Raw genomic sequence first — 21,571 nt, forward strand, 5'->3', positions numbered from 1 at the left:
GTTCCCTCAAAACTTTAGCTCATTCTTTCAATCTTCAACCGTATATATAACATGCCAAGCATACTGAAGAAAATTGAGATCTGAAGCCAATTATCCAGCAGTTATCTTTCCAACTATCTGAATATTGGTATAGACCTAGAGTTTAAATATGCATATGTCTACATGTTTGAGAGAATGTTCCAATTTCTTCCATCATCCACAGGAAGCACAGCCACTTCCGGTGGTCAGCAAGAAAGAATAATAAAAAATCAAAAGTGGGGCAAGGCTGAGGACAGATATCAGGAAACATACTCAATACTGAGTTAGAGGAGACAAAGGCAGAGCCAGGAAGAAAACAATGCCAAAAAGGGAGTCAGCAGCCAGGTACCAAGACTGAATAGGTAGATAAACTGTGATCCGTATTGAGAACCTTCAGTAACTGCCAAAGAGGCAAAGTAGAAGCAATTAGAAAAACCAGATAATACTACACATTTTGTAATCTACCGTGTGAAGTTCTAATTTTTAGGGCATGTTAACACAATTCTTAATGAAGCCATATTTTGAGCCTAACATCTGACAGCACAAGTATCTGACCCAATTTTAAAGGCATTTATAAGCTAAATCTAGGGAATTCAGCTTAAGCTTCACCTCAGGAGGTTAACTTTAGTTTAACAAAAAGAAAAAATGTTAAGGCTAGTCAGACTCTTTTCTCTTTTTCCCTGAAAGTAAATCAAAAGATTTAAGCACATGACATATACAAATAGCTTCAGTATGGTCAATGTTGAAAACAGGCTCACTCGTGTACCATGTTTATAGATTAGAAGACTCAACATTGTTAACACGCCTGTTATCCTCAAGTTGGTCTACTGATTCAATGAGACCCAAACCCAAGCAGACCCCTTTTTTTTCTTGGTAGAAACTGGCCAACTCATTCTAAAATTAACAAGGGGATACAGAGTATCTAGAAGAGCCGAGATAATCTTGAGGGGTTGGGAAATACAAAGGTGTGGAACTTGCCCTGAATCTAAAGTTTGTGGGTCTCTAACAGAAATTTTGCCATAACACCTCATTTTGCACATAAGCCTATCATTTAAAAAATAAAGTCAACTTACTAATTACTTACAACTCATGTACATAACACACCAAAACAGTAAAACTCTATTGGTACCAAAACACTACCTTCACAGCATTCCTCAAAGTGTGATCTGGGGACCACCTGCAACAGAATCACCCTTAAAGAGCTTCTTTAAAATATTCAGATTTTCCCCAGACCCAGTGAATCAGACTTTTAGGCGTGAGCTCCATTTCTCTGTCCATGGAATTCTCCAGGTAAGAAAACTGGAGTGGGTTGCCATTTCCTTCTCTAGGGGATCTTTCCGACCCGGTGATTGTACCCAGGTCTCCTGCACTGCAGGCATGTTCTTTACCAACTTAGAACTTACTAGATTGCTTCCTAAAAGACAGGGGCCTCTTCCTATGTTCACCTGAGCAGAGATGCTATCTTCACATGATTCTGAAATCAATAAAGAAGCAAGATTTACCTTCTCTGGTGGGTGGTTGGTTATGAGGGTTGTAGCCCTTTCAGTAAATACGTTTGTTGAATACATATTTTTATATCCTGTTGCAACTTCTTCACCATCTCGAAAATCAAGAGCACATCGTGTGACGTTCAGAGCGTCAATTAAGGCACAGCGCTCATGGGAGTAGTAATCTTCACTACCTAGAAGATATCCTACAACGGAAATGGGAGATGGAAGTAGTCAGCATAGCATAAAACTTGTTAAACAAATGGAGATTTCAGCATTTAATTGCCTAATGCAATTGATTACCCATGACAAGGCTAATCAAATGACAAGGCTAATCAGAGCGCCATTTTTAACATCTCTATATTTGCCAGGATAAGGCATTAAAATGTTGTTGTAAAAAAGTTAAAATCCATCCTTCAGTCTTTAGAATGTAAGCTCTATTGTGTAACTCTCTAAGTGAGTGATTTCAAGTAAATATGGTTTTAAAAATCAGAGGTTAAATTCAGCAAAGGTGATGACATCTTAAACATTTAAAGCTATCTAATGGCTAAAGTAGCATGTGGTTAATGTGATTTGTTACAAGTTTTTACTCTGAGGTGATCACGTAAATGAACGCAGGATTCAAATAACACTGATATTGACCTTGGCCTACTGGCTTCAAGGTTATGTCTAGAAGGAGCTCTTGGAGGAACCATCTTCAGTCAGATGCTGACACCCACTGGTGAGAGACACAAACTTTTCTAAACGGAGGCTCTCTAAACAGAACAGAACCAAAAGAGCAAACCAACGTACAGCACTGAAATTAGATTTTTCTACCTACAGTGATCTCAATTTTGTTCCAAATTTAAATGACATCTATCCCGCAATTTAGACTTACACACAGGAGAAAATGGGTTTTCTCTACTTGTTTGTGCAAATGTCCCATATTTTCCAAAAATATTAAAATAAGTTGCACTGCATGTTGTTGGATTCTATTTCTATGAAACACTCAGAATAGGCAAATCTATAGAGACAGAAAGTAGGTTAGTGGTTGCCTAGGGCTCTCAGGGTTGGGGGAAATAAGCATGACTGATAATGGGTATGGGTTTTCTTTGGGGGTGGGTGATGGAAACGCTCTTCATTTGGATTGTAATGACAGTGGCACAATCCTGTGAATTTATTAAAGATCAATGAGTTGTACACTTCTATTGAATGAACCTATGGTATGTGAATTACACCTCAATTATGCTATTCAAAAGAAATAGCTGTGCTGGACTCTGAGCTCTTTCCTGACAAAACCTGCTTACTGATATTAAAATAAAGATGAGAGACTTCACTGGTGGTCCAGGGATTAAGACTTTGCCTGCCAATTCAGGGGGTGCAGGTTCGATCCCTGGTTGGGGAGCTAAGATCCTACATGTCTCGGGTCCCAAGCATCAAACCATAAAACAGAAGCAATATCATAACAAAATCAATAAAGACTTTTAAATGGCCCACATTTTAAAAAAAGCTTTATAGATGATAAAATTGATCTAACCCTTTCCTCAGCTCTGAATATTTCCTATAATCACAATTAAAAGCCTTACACAGCTTATATAGCATGTGAATTCACTTTTAACTAATTTCTTCCTTTTCCATGATTCAGTAAATTCAAGGTTCTGAATATAACAAATATCTTGGTCTCAAGATAACTCTTTAAATGGTAATCTTTTATCCTATATGTATAACAGAAAGGGAAAGTCAGTACATTTGTTAATGAATATGCAATAGAATAGTCAAAGCTATGGTTTTTCCAGTGGTCATGTATGGATGTGAGACTAGGACCAAAAAGAAAGCTGAGTGCCGAAGAAATGATGCTTCTGAACTGTGGTGCTGGAGAAGACCTTGAGAATCCCTTGGACTGCAAGGAGATCCAACCAGTCCATCCTAAAGGAAATCAGTCCTGAATATTCATTGGAAGGACTGATGCTGAAGCTGAAACTCCAATAATTTGACCACCTAATGAGAAGAACCAACTCACTGGAAAATACCCTGATGCTGGGAAAGACTGAAGGAGGGAGGAGAAGGGGACGACAGAGGATGAGATGCCTGGATGGCATCACCGACTCAATGGACATGAGTTTGAGCAAGCTCTGGGAGTTGGTGATGGACAGGGAAGCCTGGAGTGCTGCAGTCCGTTTGGTCACAAAGAGTCGGACACAACTGAGCGACTGAACTGATGTAATAGAAAAATAAATGTATCCATGAAAATAATTTCAGCCCTTTTATGCATAATTAGAGGGGTTAGGGCACTGGTGTTCTATTTGGGGTTAATAACTATTGGTAACACCTTGAGGAATCACTTCAGGTTCTTTATTTGTAAGTATGAACTGTTTTCTATCATTTGGGAAAATACATGCAAAGGATATATTTGATTAAAAGATGTATGAATTATAAATATTAACAAGTTAGTACAGATGAAAGGATTTTAGAAATTGGACTCTTTATTCACATAATAGATCTGTTCACAGACTGAACTGAACTGATCCTATGCAACCATGTGGCCAGTCACATGGAGCTATTCTCATCTTAAGTGAAGTCGCTCAGTCATGTCTGATTCTTTCCGACCCCGTGGACTGTAGCCCACCAGGCTCTTCCATCCATGGGATTCTCCAGGCAAGAATACTGGAGTGGGTTGCCATTTTCTTCTCATCTTAGCAATCCACAAATTCGACCTTTCGGGCTGAGCCTAAAGAAGGTGGCAGCTGATGCTTTTTTGGGAAAAAGGAAAAACTACTTTTTGAACAATTAATATCTCTGACTGCTATATTTAACAGCTTCATTAAAATATAATTCACACACCATACAAATCTCCCAGTTAAAGTGTACAATTCAGTGGTTCTTAGTGAACTCACAGAGATGAGCATCCAGGCACGATCATCTGACTGGTTTTTACCAGGACATCTAAGTCTTCCTAGTGATAATAGCTCACGGTCATCATGCCCTCCTTGTCTGCAAGTCTCCCTTCCATAGGAATGAGAGGTGTCACTCTGTCTAAATCCAGTTAGGTTTCTTAATTCTCATAAATGGTTTTTTAATAAAAACAATTTAATATCTATAATTCTTCTGGTTGCCAGAATATAGGTATTGACCCACCTTTTTGCAAAGGCCTGATTGAAAATTGTCAAAGGATGTAGAGGCTGTTTTTTCCTCTAGAATTTCCAAGATGACAAAGAGGTCTTACATCCAAGTTCTATTTTTCAATGGCTCTTTAAGGATACTGAGGATATATCCAGGTTCACCAAAAAAGAACACATGAGGAAATTCCCTGGGGGTCTAGCAGTTAAGACTCTGCACTCCCAATGCAGGGAGACCCAGGTTCAACCCCTATGCAGGGAACTAAGACCCCACATGCCACAACTAAGACCAGGCACAGCCAAATAAATAAATACATATTTAAGAGAAAGAAGGCACGGTGATTAGCAATGTCTGCTAGAGAAGAGAGATGGGAACAGGACACAGTCTCACGTCTGGATCCTTGCATCTCGACTTTAACCCTGGTTCCAACAAGGCACTGCAGAGCTGTGATTGCATTGATACGGCCCTCGATCATCGCTTTAACCAAGATGGACTCAGGTGCTCTGGCTCTAGCTTCAGTAAAAGACAATGCTTCAAGAAACATCTACAAGACAACCACTACCTGGTTACAAAAATGATGTTTCTGAGCATGCTGTCCACCTTACTTTCTCCCAAAGGAGAAATTTCTCTCAGGTCTAAGGGCCAGAAAATGCTTTACTCTTCCTGAACATCTGGTTTCCATTTAACTTACAAATAATATGACTCTTATAGACTGCTTTTTTTTCCCTTTGGACATAAGAAGTCTCAAATCTCAGAGTTCAATGTGAAGTCCACCTACAGCCATGCAGCTGTCCTGTTTTTTTAAATAATTCAGTGTCATGCAACTATTCCATCTTTTTCTACTCACCCGGATTTTTTTTCTATTTATTTCTTTAAAATTTACATTCAGTGTGTGTTCTGTTTTGGATATAGCAGGTTGTAAATAAATGAAGAGACAAGTAGGAAGTTGGTAGCAAGCTAAATGGCTAGACAGATAAAACAGAATATTCTAACTAGACAGAAAGCAAAACATGAAAAGAACTTGATAGAAAGATATATAGCCCCTGGCAAGATAAACAGATTGTTACAGTATGGTGTGTAATAGGTTTAGAGAGAGCATATTTTAAAACAAACTATAGGTTTTACATTTATTTTTACAGGTCTATCACACCCCTAAAATATTTATTACTTCTTATCTCTTCTAGTAACATTTGTGATTTACCCTCCCATTTTATTGATTTACTCTATCTTCCCCAATTTAGTGATTTCAAAAACAGATCTCACAGAATGGGGAAAGGATACCAATGGAAAAGAATCTTTTTATCTCCAGGAAAAACAAAACTAAACAAAACCTTTGAACACAGTTCATGAGGAGAAAAGAATATTGTGAACTTTTGTGAAGGAGATATTCTTGTATTGAGTTTTGCCTGAATTTTTTTTTTCAAGAAATCAGTCTGTATCCCCTTTTAGTCATAAAGTTCTCTCAGTACGGTGGTCTCTGGCATGGAGACAGCAGACTCTTCAGAGGCCACCGTGCGGTGAAGAACCCTGGTGAAGGTGACTGCCGTCCCAGCACGCCCTGAGCTCACCGCCACGTCTGGGGCCCCACAGTGCTCCTGACTGAGGCATTCTGTTTTCAAGTTTCTGCTCACTTCACTTGTTTAATGAGAGAGCTGCAGTTGGTCTGCGCTGTTACAGAAACATGTGCATTTCCATTACCAAAGTAGGTATCAAATCCTCGGCGCGTTGGAAGACATTCTTTCCGGTACATTCCCAGGTGCCATTTTCCAACCATGTGGGTAGCGTAGCCTGCTTCTTTTAGAAGCTGGGGCAGGAGTTTTTCATCCAAAGGAATGCAGCTGGGCTGACAGGGCCAGATTATTTGATGCTGTAAACCTGTGTGGATCTTAAAAGACATAAACATGAAATTATGGATTAATGATGTTGAAACATTCTAAACAAGCAGATAAAGGGGCTGCCTAATTTATTGGACATATCTGTGGACCTGAATGTTTAATTCTGTTTCTGTACTAGTTTAAGGCATTTCTAAAAGGCATTTTTATCACTTATTCAAATAAGGTAATAGACATAAATAAGATTTTGAAAGAAATGGATAAAGGCACTCTAACAAATGTTAGATAGTTTCTACAAATATTTATCCAGGAATTATATTAGAAACCGTTAACTTAAATCTTCACTTCCTACTTCAAAAGGGTAGCTATAATATGAAGTATGGATCTATCAAGGAAAAAGTGTTCTAATTCCTATGCATGCGAGAAGCTGGTGTTTGATTAAAAGAAGCTTCCATAATTTTTCAAGTCTTGAGTTTTTAAAAGGGTATAATGAAGGTGAGGATTTGCATTTCTTATTCTACCTTATAGAAACCATAATTTCAAAAGACAGTGACCAACTTTTCTTTAAAAGGGAAAATGGCCACCCGCCCCCCAGGTTAGGAGAGGTTCATACAAGTCTGCCGAGGGGGCAAGCGCCACACACCAACTCTAAGAAACAGTCATGTGTTGAGTCTTGGTGTAACATTAAAATAGAATGTCTACAGTTACACGAAAAGGCCATTAAAATAACCCTCCCTTTGCCAACTATATGTCTATGTGAGGCTAGACGTTCTTCAACAACTTACCAGAACAATACACAGTTAATCTTTCAACAACTGGGGGGAGGGGGCACTGCCCTCCGTGCAGTTGAAAATCTGAGTATAACTTTACAGTCGGTTGCATCCAGGGATTTAACCAACCACAGGTCATGCAGCATCATAGTACATATTTAGTAAACAAAATCCACATGTAAGTGGACCCTTACAGTTTGAACTCATGCTGTTCAAGGGTCAACTGTATTGCACTGGTTGAACACAGAGGCAGATGTAATGTAATAAACTAGCTGGTTTCTATTCATAGAAAACATACAAAAATATAAAACAATGATCACTTTCCTTGCATAATTCTCTTGTTTTGGAAAACACAAAATAGCCCATTTTCCCTAAGCTATTTATGTTAATATGTAATAGAATTATTATTGTCATTTTTCAATGAATAAAAAATATTTAAAATTTTTATTTTAGTTTTTAATATGGTACAGTTTGAAAAGGATAACCACATAAACATAAGCTCTCTGGGGTCTTCAATTTTTAAGCAGGTACATGCTTTGTTTTAAATTCATGGCAATAAAGATATGAAGTAAACACAAAAACAAAACAAAAACCTTCAAACACAATTTTAAAAAAATGTATTACAAACTACTTACTATTAAAGAGCTTTCTCATAAATTTTGACTGTCTTGAATTTCATTTTTTGTGTGCCTGTCCAGATCCAAACCTTTTGGAAATGTATTTGCTATTGCTTGATTTCAAGATATCTTTCCATGCTCTTCTAAAAGGACCATGTGGAATATCATAAATGTTAAAACGAGTTTATTTTGAAGGTGATATGTTTGCTAACTTGATAGTGTGATAATGGCTTCATGGGTATATCTATATCAAAACTTATCAAACTGTATACTTGAATTATATGCAGTTTATTGCTTCCCTGGTGGCTCAGCTGGTAAAGAATCTGCCTCAGTGCAGAAAAGCCAGGTTCGATCCCTGGGTTGGGAAGACCCCCTCAAGAAGGGAATGGCTACCCACTCCAGTATTCTTGCCTGGAGAATTCCATGGATAGGGGAGCATGAAGGGCTACTTTTTTCCATGGAGTCACAAAGAGTTGGATACGACTGAGCGACTAACATCTAGTGCATGTCAATTATATCTCAATAAAGCTATTTAAAAATAAAAGCGAGTTTAAATTTTTCTATTCAGATTTTGTGCCCTCCCTAGGAATAACTGGACCTCTACACTATGCTCCAGATGCCCTTCATTTGCCTTCCAAATCCCCAATTTGCCTTCTGTCCTGTTTTCAGCCTGGGAAATTAATCTACCGGGACCAAATCAAAGACCTTCTGCACCTTCTGGTTCTGACTGGGTTCAGTCAATGGTGAGCCCAGACAGGGATTGGAGGGAGGGAAGAGATGCATGGCCCAGAGCCAGGTTATCTGTATCCTGTGGGCCATTCCAAAAGTGGCCTTCTCTACAGGATTCTCTGTTTCCAGGTTCTGGTCTCTCCTCTTCCTTTTCTTCCCTTCTGGTCTAGGAGTAGTAACAGCTCCATTGAGTCATGCACTATCTCCTTCTGTTCCCCAACACATTCATACCTTTTAAAATAGCCCCTGGGATGGGACCTCCCTGGTGGTCCAGTGGTTAAGACTCCAAGTTCCCTATATATGGAATTTAGAAAGATGGTAACGATAACCCTATATGCAAAACAGAAAAAGAGACACAAATGTACAGAACAGACTTTTGGACTCTGTGGGAGAAGGCGAGGGTGGGATGTTTCGAGAGAACAGCATCGAAACATATATATTATCTAGGGTGAAACAGATCACCAGCCCAGGCTGGATGCATGAGACAAGTGCTCGGGCCTGGAGCACTGGGAAGACCCAGAGGGATCGGGTGGAGAGGGAGGTGGGAGGGGGGATCAGGATGGGGAATACATGTAAATCCACGGCTGATTCATGTCAATGTATGGCAAAAACCATTACAATATTGTAAAGTAATTAGCCTCCAACTAATTAAAAAAAAAAAAGACTCCAAGTTCCCATGTCGGGGGTGGGGGCAGGTTCAATACCTGGTCAGGGAGCTGGATCCCACATGCTGCAACTAAAAAAATAAAATAAAATAGCCCCTTTGTGAATAAACTCTCCTAAATTATCCTAATTGGAATATGCCATCTCTTTCCAACTGGGATCCTGAATCATAAGGATGTGACTATATCCAGGCTGAGAGAGGGAAACATTGCTCTCTAAACATACACAAGCACGCACACACACACATACACACACACACCTCTCTAAAATAATAGGATTCTGTCCATGGTTAACACTAGAAGTTTACTTAATAGAAAATTAATCCTGGCTTCAAAAACTTCATAATCTATACTATCTGGCAACAGCAGAGGATAAGGAAAGATAATATTTTACGGAGTTCAAAAGACCCAGTGGAGATAAACATTATGCGCCAATTTTTTAAATGGAAAGTTCATCCATCACTTGATCTCCGGTTGCAGTAAAGCACTGCCAGGGGACGCTGTGTGACCCACTTTTCCAAGGCCATGGGCACCACGCCAGGTGGTCAGCTGAAGCCGCCTCTATTATCTAAAATCCTATGGAGCAGGGAATGTTCTTTTCAGTTCCTGAGAATTTATTCGACAGAGCATTTTTATGGCGTGACTCGGGGAGCGGAAGCCAAAGTCTGGATGACAGCCAAAAGCATATTTTTGGTTTGTTCACACAGTGTTTGAAGTGAGGAAGCTGTGGTGTGTAGAGAGGCTGTAAACAGGCAAACACAGACCTGCACCTGAGTTTAGCGCCGAACTGTAGACCCACACCATGCTTCACGGGGCAGGATGGTAATAGGCGCCAAGAAGAATCAAGAGAAAAAATAAGCATCCCCTTGGCAACACAACAGCAACTAAAACAATGCCATTCTAACATCTGCCTTCAGTGTTTGGAGAGCAGGCATTGAGGGGAGAGGGGCCTACAGATAGTATAGGAGGCTCCAAAGAGGTTACTCTCTCTCTCTCTGTAGCTGTCTCTTCTTCATTAAACAAAGCCTCAAAAAACAGCTTCTCCTAAGATTGTACTTGAATGTCAAGGATTTCCTCCACAAAGGCAAAGAGTCTGCAGAGTTAGTCAAGGACCTGGCTTGTCTCTGGGTGCTTTCTATGAGAAAACTCCTGAGAAATCTTTGTTTACATATTTTGCTGCATGTAAAAATGTATTTGACCCTGTAAGTTATTCTGTCCCATGTAGACCTTGAATATACTATCAGGGTGGTCTCTTGAGAATTAAAAAAAAAAAAAAAAGCACCCTCCTAGAAGAGGAGGAGAGAGGATGGCTCCCACATCAGAATCTAATAGACAGTCTATTGATTAACGATCTATTTGGGAGCTCAGAGCGCTGGATTTCAGTTACTCTTATAATAAGCTTGCCCAAGGGCCAGGGAGACCCTGCGACATACACGGCATGCAAGTGTGTGCCTAGTTGTGTCCAACTCTTTGCAAGCCCAAGCTCTGCAGTCAGCCAGGCTTTCCTGCCCATGGTATTTTTCCAGGCAAGAATACTAGAGTGGGTTGCCATTTCTTAATCTCTTCTCCATATGACGGAAGGATTTTTGGTTTGTTTTATTGGACTAGCACTTTGACGATGCAGTTATGAATTTTCAAAGAGCCAAAAATCTCTTTGCAGGTGAACAAGGTGGAAGTCTAAAGTCAAAACTTGACATGAAAAGCACAATTTTCACGCGTGTGTGTACTGACAATGGCTGTACTGGCAATGGATGCTATTTCTCCAAACTTCAGTAGTGTCGAGATAACATCCAGGGGAACAGAGCAGGATTCCGTCTGTCAGTCTGACCTGAGCACGATGAACTCACTGCAGCCCTGTATTTGGGCAATACCTCCTGCTGCAATACTTGAAAATTCCGAAAAAATGGGCAGCTCTGCTCTTCCACGTTATACACCAGGGAGCCTAAAGGAGAGCTTCATGACCAGACCACAATCACAGAACATGCTGGGGGCAAGCCAGGAATTCAGAAGTGCCAGCCTGGGCCTGGGCCAGAGCACTACAGGTTTTAACCACGGCTGAGTACCACTCGTGCCACCTTAGGGTTTATCCCTGAACAAATGGATAGTGGAGAATCTGCTCCCTCCCACTAAGCCTTCTAAACAGCGGTCAGCTGCCCGCACTGCTGACGCCAAGAGCTACAGAACACACATTCTGTGTGCTGGGGGCCTGGCTTTGCCATCTGGCCTAGTCCTTCAGAACTCGGGCTGCAGAACTGGCCGGTGTCACTGACAGTTTTAAGGGTCTATTTATTCTGGTGTTGATTAGCGAAGAGTGTAAATCTCTGACTAAACCACAAAGGGATGTTGCTTGCAAAAGGAATAAACAAGGCAAAAGCTGTTTCAGTGCCTTCCTGTTTAAATTATAAATCCAGTCAAGAGCCCAGAATGAAAAGGAAGGACAATATGGAGGAAAAAAAATTTTTAGAAAAGTGATATGAATAAGGAAACAGAGTTACCAGACAGTAACAGCTTATGCTCAGAGTGATTCTTAGAATAACAAACTTCAAATGTCAACCGACCTAAAAATCCCCTAAGTCAATGATTCATAGTCCACTCAACTCCGAAATTTTTATTCCCTCTTTTCCCATTATTTGGGAAGTAAAAAAGGTAAAAAATAGATTTTTTTAAAAAAATATCTTCAACATTTGCAGACTAAGGGCTCCAGTTGCCCCTTCCCTCTTGGGAAAATGCCTCTGGGCTCAGGCTAGGCTTAGGAAGAACACTTGGCTTCAATAAAGACAAAAGACCCATCAGAGCAAGTCACTCCCCCCCGCCTCCTTCCTACAAGGAAGCCCTGATGTGTTCCTTGTAGAGGGCAGGCGTCTTGCTTGTCAGTGTGGAGTGGATGCATTCTTTACTCCTCCCCTCAAATGACCACAGGAATAAAGACCAGCAAGTGCTTTCTCTTCCGAGGCCCCAGTGGCCTCTGGACTACATGCTCCTCTTAAGGCTCACTCCTTGGATACCTGGCAGTAAGTCCTAAGTGAGTGAGGGTCGCTCACTCGTGTCCGACTCTTTGCAACCCCATGGACTATGCAGTCCATGGAATTCTCCAGGCCAGAATACTGGAGTGGGTAGCCTTCCCTTCTCCAGGGGATCTTCCCAACCCAGGGATCGAACCCATGTCTCCCTCATTGCAGGCAGATTCTTTACCAGCTGAGCCACCAGGGAAGTAAGTCATATGAACACGCCTATGGAGCGACTGGGCTTCCCAGGTGGCGCTAGTGCTAAAGAACCTGCCTGCCAATGCAGGAGAAGTAAGAATGATGGGCTCGATCCCTGGGTGGGGAAGATGCCCTGGAGGAGGGCAGGGCAACCCACTCCAGTACTCTTGCCTGGAGAATCCCAAGGACAGAGGAGACTTGTGGGCTCTAGTCCGCAGGAGAGCAAAGGGTCGGACACCACTGAAGCGACTGAGCACCGGGCAGGCCATGTGTGACTACCTTCCCAAACTCCGCCCCTTTCTTCCAGCTCCTGATTCCTCTCTGCCCCACTCAGAGGCCGCGAGAGGCGACCCGCGACCCCGGACAGGAGACGCAGAGAGGCCCGCACTTGGGGGGCTGACAGGCTGAGGACTGAGGCAATGAGGGAACCCGCAGGGAGGGGAGAGCCTGCCTAGACGGAACCGCTTCCTCTTTTCACACCGCGGCGAGCAGCGCCCTCTTCTGCCTGCAGTGCTGGGGTCTTCCCTGCTCGCATTCTTAACGCAAACTAGAAGCGAAAGTCAAGTATCACCCACCATGCTACCACACAGCCTCCTTCCTAGATTTCCTGTCCAAGGTTCTGCTACAGGCGTGAGTGAAAAGGCGTGAAAGTGTCTTGTCCGCTTATCAACATGATGAAGAGAAATGTGGCATGGGTCCCTTAAGAATGAAACCTTGGCATCATCTTTCATTGCTTTTATCCTCTGCCAAGGTTTATAGAGTCCTGGTGGAGTGGCCCCCTCAGTTCCCAAGGTAAGAATGTTCCCAGGGGAGGACCAAAGTTACTGTTTTCTTTTTTTCCTCCAGAAGGAAGCACTTCTATAAAGGCTTACCCATTTTGTTACCCTTTCATCTTTTTAAATTTCTTAAAAAGGAAGCCAGGGCACTAGAAATGACCTGTCCACCCTAAGCAGTTAAGACAGTGAGCTCTTTCAGGAAAGACACAGGTGTTAAAGCGCTTAGGAAAGTCATTTATTTAGTTGCTCAACATCGGGTGCTTCTCTGGGTCAGAGACAGGCAGGGCAACCCAGTGGGGAAGTCGACTTGAGAACAGGCAGCCACGCTGAAAATGTGAACTGGGAGTGCAGAGGTGTAATGAGCATTTTGTAGCGAATGAAGTCAAGTTGTAAGAATAAGGAAATTCAGGATTTTCAAGTCTTTGGTTCTAACTAAAAGTGGTATACAAATTCTATTAGAAAAGTTGAAGGATTTTTATTTACTTATTCTCCCACTTTTATAGACATCTTTATTACCTGTGTTTTTTTATTTTTTTGGTACCCCAGGTGAGACATGAACTCACAATCTCTGGCTTAGGATATGTGTGTTCTCTATTGAAATGTATTCGACACATAACACTGTATAAATTTAAGATGTGTCACATATTAATTTGATACATTTATACATTAAGATGTGATCACCATTGTACTGATAATTAGCACTTCTATCATGTTATATAATTGTCTTCTTTTACTGGTTGGAATCATTAACTTATAGTCTCCTAGCAAGTTCCATGCTTATAATACAATATTATTGTCTGCATCCACTGTGCTATGCATTAGATCTCTAAATCTTATTTACTACCTGTTACAAGTTTGTACCCTCACACATCTGTCCTTAGAGAGATAATGCGGTACTGTCATAGGATAAACATAAGGATAAAAATATTCACAGAACATATGTCTGAAGATGGTTGAGTATCTAATATATACCAGTGTTGGCAAGGATATGGGGAATTCGAATAGGATTTCCTATTCAAAATATAAATAAAACATAGATTTTTCAAAGATTTTTAAAATAGGGGATGAATGAGTCACAAGACTGTGGGAAGAAAACTAGCCAACGTGGACAGAGACCTGAATTCCAGTCCCTGGAGTACCAGTAACTACTCAGCTCCTCTGCTGATCAACCTGCCCCTCCCCTCCATCTAAACTCTGTGCAATTTTCACCAATGTATGCAAGCTATAAAAGTTTCAAATGTGAGGATTCTGAACAAATTAAACGTCTCAAAATAAAAGGTCGAATTCACATTCCTTTTTCAACAAGTTCCTAGCAGCTCCTGCAACTTGTTAAAGCACTGTTGAGCAAGATTAATCTCTCTTTCTACCAGTAGGTGGAGATAGTGAGTAAGATATGTGCTTTTCTGAAGTTGGAAACTTGCTCTAGTGAACACAAGAGTCTTAAAATAAAGAAATTTAGAGCTAAAAAGAGCCTGAGAGCTCACTCCAACTCTCATATATTATAGATGTGGAAAGTCATGTCGTTTGAGGTCAGAGTCTGAAGGCTGACATGGCAAAGGCTGAAACCCACATCTCAAAATTCTACTAGTCCTCTTCAGTAAATAGTCTTATAAGTTAAAAACCTAAAACTCAGCATTTCTTGGGAATACAAAGTTCAATCACTCAAAACTTGTTTATCAGTTTGTATTTTCTAATCTAAAGTTTGATGACTAAGGAAGGGGGAATCTCTACCTGTGCTAAGTTCACAGATAAGACCACTAAGCAGTCCTTTCAAGTATCTAACTTTAAAACAGTCATCAAATTTCCTCATTTTATTGTCTAAAATTATGTAAAACCGCTGACTCATTTTGAAATAAAACATGTCTCACCATTTTCACTTTACATTTAACATAGGGAATTCCTAACTTGAAACGTAGTGGGTTAATTTTTCTCATCAAGATGTTTACGAATGACCTAAATGTTAAAAAATAAAAGAGGTTATTTACTAAATCTGAAGAGCTCTTGCAATGATATTTTTAAATAAGTCTGAGTAGGCAGGAGAGTGTAATGGTTATAGACCTATACTGCCTGGGTCAAATCCTGATTCACAGATCCACAGCTTACCAGCCCCATGACCATGAGCAAGTTTCTTAACCACCTCATTGTTTTCCTTGCTATCAAATAGGGATGATAATAGTAGGACCTATTTCATTGGGTTGCTGTAAGACTTAAATGAATTAACACATGTGGAATGCTTAGAATGGTACCAGAATATAGCATCTGAGGCCAGTGAGGCTACTTGGCTCACCCAAAAATATTGACTCTTTTAAAAGAAGATGCTTACCAATCTATAGATTCAATGCAATCTATATCAAGCTACCAACACCATTTTTCACAGAACTAGAACAAATAATTTCACAATTTGTATGGAAATACAAAAAACTTCGAATGGCCAAAGCAATCTTGAGAAAGAAGAGTGGAACTGGAGGAATCAACCTGCCTGACTTCAGACTCTACTACAAAGTTACAGTCATCAAGACAGTATGGTACTGGCACAAAGACAGAAACATAGATCAATGGAACAAAATAGAAAGCCCAGAGATAAATCCATGTACCTATGGACACCTTATCTTTGATAAAGGAGGCAAGAATACAATGGAGAAAGACAATCTCTTTTAACAAGTGGTGCTGGGAAAACTGGTCAACCACCTGTAAAAGAATGAAACTAGAACACTTTCTAACACCATACACAAAAATAAACTCAAAATGGAGTAAAGATCTAAATGTAAGACCAGAAGCTATAAAACTCCCAGAGGAAAACATAGGCAAAACACTCTCCGACATAAATCATAGCAAGATCCTCTATGACCCACGTCCCAGAGTAATGGAAATTGTCAGGCAGCATTTAACAAAAGGTTTCCTGTGTGCTGGTTTGGATCTGTCAGGAACCCTCTGGCCCTTATTGATTCCTGAATATTCAGGAATTAAGAGGAGAGGCACGCCTTTCCCGGGGCTGAGGAATCCAGGCATTTCTCATTACAGTGATAAGTACCCTCTTCCTTATTATGAGCCAAATGGTAAAAGAGGATTGTTTGCAACTCTCTCTCTTTGATAGGGATCATCTTATGTTTTATAAGTCTGGAATTTTAATCTTTATCTTTGCTGAGAATTACTACAGTATATATGCCCATGCCATGTTGATTAAAACACCTTTGCTCCATCAGAGCTTTGGTCCCTGTGTCTTCTTTCTTTCCTTCTTTCTTTTTATTCCTTCCCTCTTTCTCTCTCTCTCTCTATTTCTGGCTAATTCCTTGGAGCGCGGAGGCCCGCTGAGCTCACTTTCTTGCCCGGGCTTCTAAGACCCTCTAGAGAAGGTGCACTGTGCCTTCACCCACTCGAGAGGGCGCCTGGGGCCTACGTGCAGCAGCGCGAGCCCTAAGAACAGGGCTCTATTGGCTTTCCGCGTAAACCAGGGGATATCAGCCTCTTTCTCTCTCTTACTCTCGGAACCACCAGGTTCCGGTCCATTAAAGGACCAACAGAAATAAAAGCAAAAATAAACAAATGGGACCTAATTAAACTTAAAACCTTTTGCACAACGAAGGAAACTATAAGCAAGTGAAAACACAACCTTCAGAGTGGGAGAAAATAATAGCAAATGAAGCAACTGACAAAGAATTAATCTCAAAAATATGCAAACAGCTCATGCAGCTCAATACCAGTAAAATAAACGACCCAATCAAAAAATGGGCCAAAGAACTAAACAGACATTTCTCCAAAGAAGACATACAGATGGCTAACAAACATATGAAAAGAAGCTCAACATCACTTATTATCAGAGAAATGCAAATCAAAACCACAATGAGGTACCATCTCATGCTGGTCAGAATGGCTGCTATCCAAAAGTCTACAAGCAATAAATGCTGGAGAGGGTGCAGAGAAAAAGGAACCCTCTCACACTGTTGGTGGGAATGCAAACTAGTACAACCACTGTGGAGAACAGTGTGGAGATTCGTTAAAAAACTGAAAACAGACCAGCCATACGACCCAGAAATCCCACTCCTGGGCATACACACTGAGGAAACCAGAGTTGAAAGAGACACATGCACCCCAGTGTTCATCGCAGCACTGTTTACAATAGCCAGGACATGGAAGCAACCTAGATGTCCATCAGCAGACGAATGGATAAGGAAGCTGTGGTACATATACACCATGGAATGTTACTCAGCCATTAAAAAGAATTCATTTGAATCAGTTCTAATGAGGTGGATGAAACAGGAGCCTATTATACAGAGTGAAGTAAGAAAGAAAAACATTAATACAATATATTAACACATATATATGGAATTTAGAAAGATGGTGACAATGACCCTATAGGTGAGACAGCAAAAGATACATAGATATAAAGAACAAACTTTTGGACTCTGTGGGAGAAGGCAAGGGTGGGATGATTTGAGAGAATAGCATTGAAACATGTATATGACCATATATGAAATAGATCACCAGTTAAAGTTCAATGCATGAAACAGGGCACTCATAGCCAGTACACTGGGACAACCCAAAGGCATGGGATCGGGAGGAAGACAGGAGGGGGTTTCAGGATGGGGAACACATGTACACCTGTGGCTGATGCATGTCAGTTCAGGTCAGTTGCACAGTCATGTCCGACTCCTTGCGAACACATGAACCGCAGCACACCAGGCCTCCCTGTCCATCACCAACTGCCGGAGTTCACCCAAACTCATGTCCACTGAGTCAGTGATGCCATCCAACCATCTCATCCTCTGTCATCCCCTTCTCCTCCTGCCCTCAATCTTTCCCAGCATCAGGGTCTTTTCCAATGAGTCAGCTCTTCTCAACAGGTGGCCAGAGTACTGGAGTTTCAGCTTCAGCATTAGTCCTTCCAATGAACACCCAGGACTGATCTCCTTTAGGATGGACTGGTCAGATCTCCTTGCAGCCCAAGGGACTCTCAAGAGTCTTCTCCAACACCACAGTTCAAAAACATCAATTCTTCAGCTCTCAGCTTTCTTTATAGTCCAACTTCTCACATCCATACATGACCACTGGAAAAACCATAGCCTTGACTAGACAGACCTTTGTTGACAGAGTAATGTCTCTGCTTTTTAATATGCTGTCTAGGTTGGTCATAACTTTGCTTCCAAGGAGTAAGCGTCTTTTAATTTCATGGCTGCAGTCACCATCTGCAGTGATTTTGGAGCCCCAAAAAATGAAGTCTGACACTGTTTCCACTGTTTTCCCATCTATATGCCATGAAGTGATGGGACTAATGCCATGATCTTAGTTTTCTTAATGTTGAGCTTTAAGCTAACTTTTTCACTCTCCTCTTTCACTTTCATCAAGAGGCTCTTTAGTTCTTCTTCACTTTCTGCCATAAAGGTGCTGTCATCTGCATATCTGAGGTTACTGATATTTCTCCCGGCAATCTTGATTCCAGCTTGTGCTTCTTCCAGCCCAGCGTTTCTCATGATGTACTCTGCATATAAGTTAAATAAGCAGGGTGACAATTTACAGCCTTGGTGTACTCCTTTTCCTATTTGGAACCAGTCTGTTGTTCCATGTCCAGTTCTAACTGTTGCTTCCTGACCTGCATACAGATTTCTCAAGAGGCAGGTCAGGTAGTCTGGTATTCCCATCTCTTTCAGAATTTTCCAGTGTATTGTGATCCACACAGTCAAAGGCTTTGGCATAGTCAACAAAACAGAAATAGATGTTTTTCTGGAACTCTCTTGCTTTTTCAATGATCCAGCGGATGTTGGCAACTTGATCTCTGGTTCCTCTGCATTTTCTAAAACCAGCTTGAACATCTGGAAGCTCATGGTTCACGTATTGCTGAAGCCTGGCTTGGAGAATTTTGAGCATTACATCACTAGCGTGTGAGATGAGTGCAGTTGTGTGGTAGTTTGAGCATTCTTTGGCATTGCCTTTCTTTGGGATTGGAATGAAAAACTGACCTTTTCCAGTCCTGTGGCCACTGCTGAGTTTTCCAAATTTGCTGACATATTGAGTGCAGCACTTTCACAGCATCATCTTTTAGGATTTGAAATAGCTCAACTGGAATTCCATCACCTCCACTAGCTTTGTTTGTAGTGATGCTTCCGAAGACCCACTTGACTTCACATTCCAGGATGTCTGACTCTAGGTGAGTGATCACACCATTGTGTTTTTTCTGGGTCATGAAGATCTTTTTCGTACAGTTCTTCTGTGTATTCTTGCCGCCTGTTCTTAATATCTTCTGCTTCTGTTAGGTCCCTACCATTTCTGTCCTTTATTGAGCCCATCTTTGCATGAAATGTTCCTTTGGTATCTCTGATTTTCTTGAAGAGATCTCTAGTCTTTCTCATTCTATTGTTTTCCTCTATTTCTTTGCATTCATCGCTGAGGAAGGCTTTCTTATCTCTCCTTGCTATTCTTTGGAACTCTGTATTCAGATGCTTATATCTTTCCTTTTCTCCTTTGTTTTTTGCTTTTCTTCTATTCACAGCTATTTGTAAGGTCTCCTCAGACAGCCATTTTGCCTTTTTGCATTACTTTTTCTTGGGTATGGTCTTGATTCCTGTCTCCTGTACAATGTCATGAACCTCTATCCATAGTTCATCAGGCACTCTGTCTACTGGATCTAGTCCCTTAAATCTATTTCTCACTTCCACTGTATAGTCATAAGGGATTTGATTTAGGTCATACCTGAATGTCTAGTGGTTTTCCCCACTTTCTTCAATTTAAGTCTGAATTTGGCGATAATGAGTTCATGATCTGAGCCACAGTCAGCTCCCGGTCTTGTTTTTGCTGATTGTATAGAGCTTCTCCATCTTTGGCTAAAATCACCACAATATTGTAAAGTAAATTAGCCTCCAATTAAAATAAATAATTTTTTAAAAATTAAGATGCTTACTAACCCAAGATAATTTCTAATTGAGTCTCTTGAAGTCAGAATAAAACAGGGAAGAAAAGTCAAGCAAAATATTTGGGGAGGCTAGTTGCTGCAGTGAGTGGTCTCTAAACTCTTTTGGAGTAAGCAGCCTTTACCCTTCCTTCACTTCTTAACCTCAGGGTAGTCTAAACCCTGAAATTTGTTCCTCCCCCCTCAAAGATAAAATGTTGGTAACTAATCAGGGAGAATGCTCACGGGCAAAAGCAGTCAATTATATGAACAAATTTTTCAAGTGTGGTATTTGCTTTCCTGTTCAAGACTGTTGGAAGGGAGGAAGTTGGAGAAATGAATGGCCCTCCCATTCTTCTGCAATTTGAGTTCAGTTTTCTTACTTCAGATCAAATGTAGAACCAGACTTCGTCTTCCCTTCGTTCCCCTCTTCACTCAGATGCACTTTTACTCCTACAAAGGGTCCAGGGTGAGATCTGCATTAGAGTCGAGATTCCTGAGTCCATGTAGCAGCCACTCAGAGCTGTGGAAAGTACTCAGGGCTGATGGTGAAGGGAACCATCCTTTACCTCCACTGCAAACCTTGAGTTGCGTTTCAGACTTATCTTTTCTGTTTCTAAAAGTCTCAGATCACTATGCAAATCTTTACTGCAAGTGAACCCTGCCCTTCCCTTGATCTCAGGACAGGAGGCTAGGGTTGATCTGAAAGGCTACATGAACACAGATTTGGAAGGGCAAGGTTCAAGCACACATCCCTGTGACTCACAGCAAGGGGCTGTTGAATAAATAGTGCACACATATGGAGGTGTGCTTGTGTTCTCAAGCAGGACCTGTTTATCGTATTTATCATAATCACAAAACGTCAATCTTATTCAGGTTAAGAAAAAAATCCAGTTCTAGAGGCCTGAGATGACTAGTGGATACAAGAAAGGCACAGAACCCCTTTTCACCACTTTCTAGCTATGTGATTCTGCCAACTAAGAATTGGCACTTGCCATCTGCCTCTACAAGGGTTGGGTCACAAACCACTACAGCTGCTGACCTTCAACACCCCCTGAAGGGAGTTCAGGGTTGAGATTAGGAATGAGGCACTGCTCTGGGAAAAATTTTCTCTGCTCTGGGGAAAACTGGCAGACCAGGCCTTCAGAGAGTTTTTCAGGAGAAGATTTTATCAGCTCAAGTCTTACATCTCCTCATATCCAGAAAAGCACTAAAGTCATTAATTCACGACTAGCAGCAAGCCTCTGCAAAAACGTGTGCTTGACTGCACACACACCAGCCCAGTCTTCACTAAAATCATATGTAACCTGACCTTCCCCTACCTCTATGGAGCAGTGTCTCAGAGGTATTCGAAATGCTGTCTGGGGCTTCCCTGGTGGCTCAGATGGTAAAGAATCTGCAGGAGACCCGGTTTGATCCCTGGATGCGGAAAGTCATCAGCCCAAGAAGTATCAATCTGGTTTTCATTCCAGGACTGCTGAGAACTTGGAAAAATTAAACC

General features: G+C 41.1%; 1 protein-coding gene across 1 annotated transcript in view; it reads right to left on the reverse strand.

Annotated features, from left to right (window-relative positions):
* Positions 1-21,571, reverse strand: part of ARSB (arylsulfatase B) — a 162,608-nt gene that overhangs the window by 139,692 nt on the left and 1,345 nt on the right. Inside the window, exons 2-3 of the mRNA XM_065941938.1 lie at positions 6,300-6,486; positions 1,521-1,711 (exon numbers count right to left, since the gene is read on the reverse strand). Of these exons, the coding sequence (XP_065798010.1) occupies positions 1,521-1,711; positions 6,300-6,486 (378 nt within the window). The remainder of the gene's footprint in view (positions 1-1,520; positions 1,712-6,299; positions 6,487-21,571) is intronic.

The sequence above is a fragment of the Muntiacus reevesi genome, chromosome 7 (assembly GCF_963930625.1).
Source record: "Muntiacus reevesi chromosome 7, mMunRee1.1, whole genome shotgun sequence".
Classification (NCBI taxonomy): domain Eukaryota; kingdom Metazoa; phylum Chordata; class Mammalia; order Artiodactyla; family Cervidae; genus Muntiacus; species Muntiacus reevesi.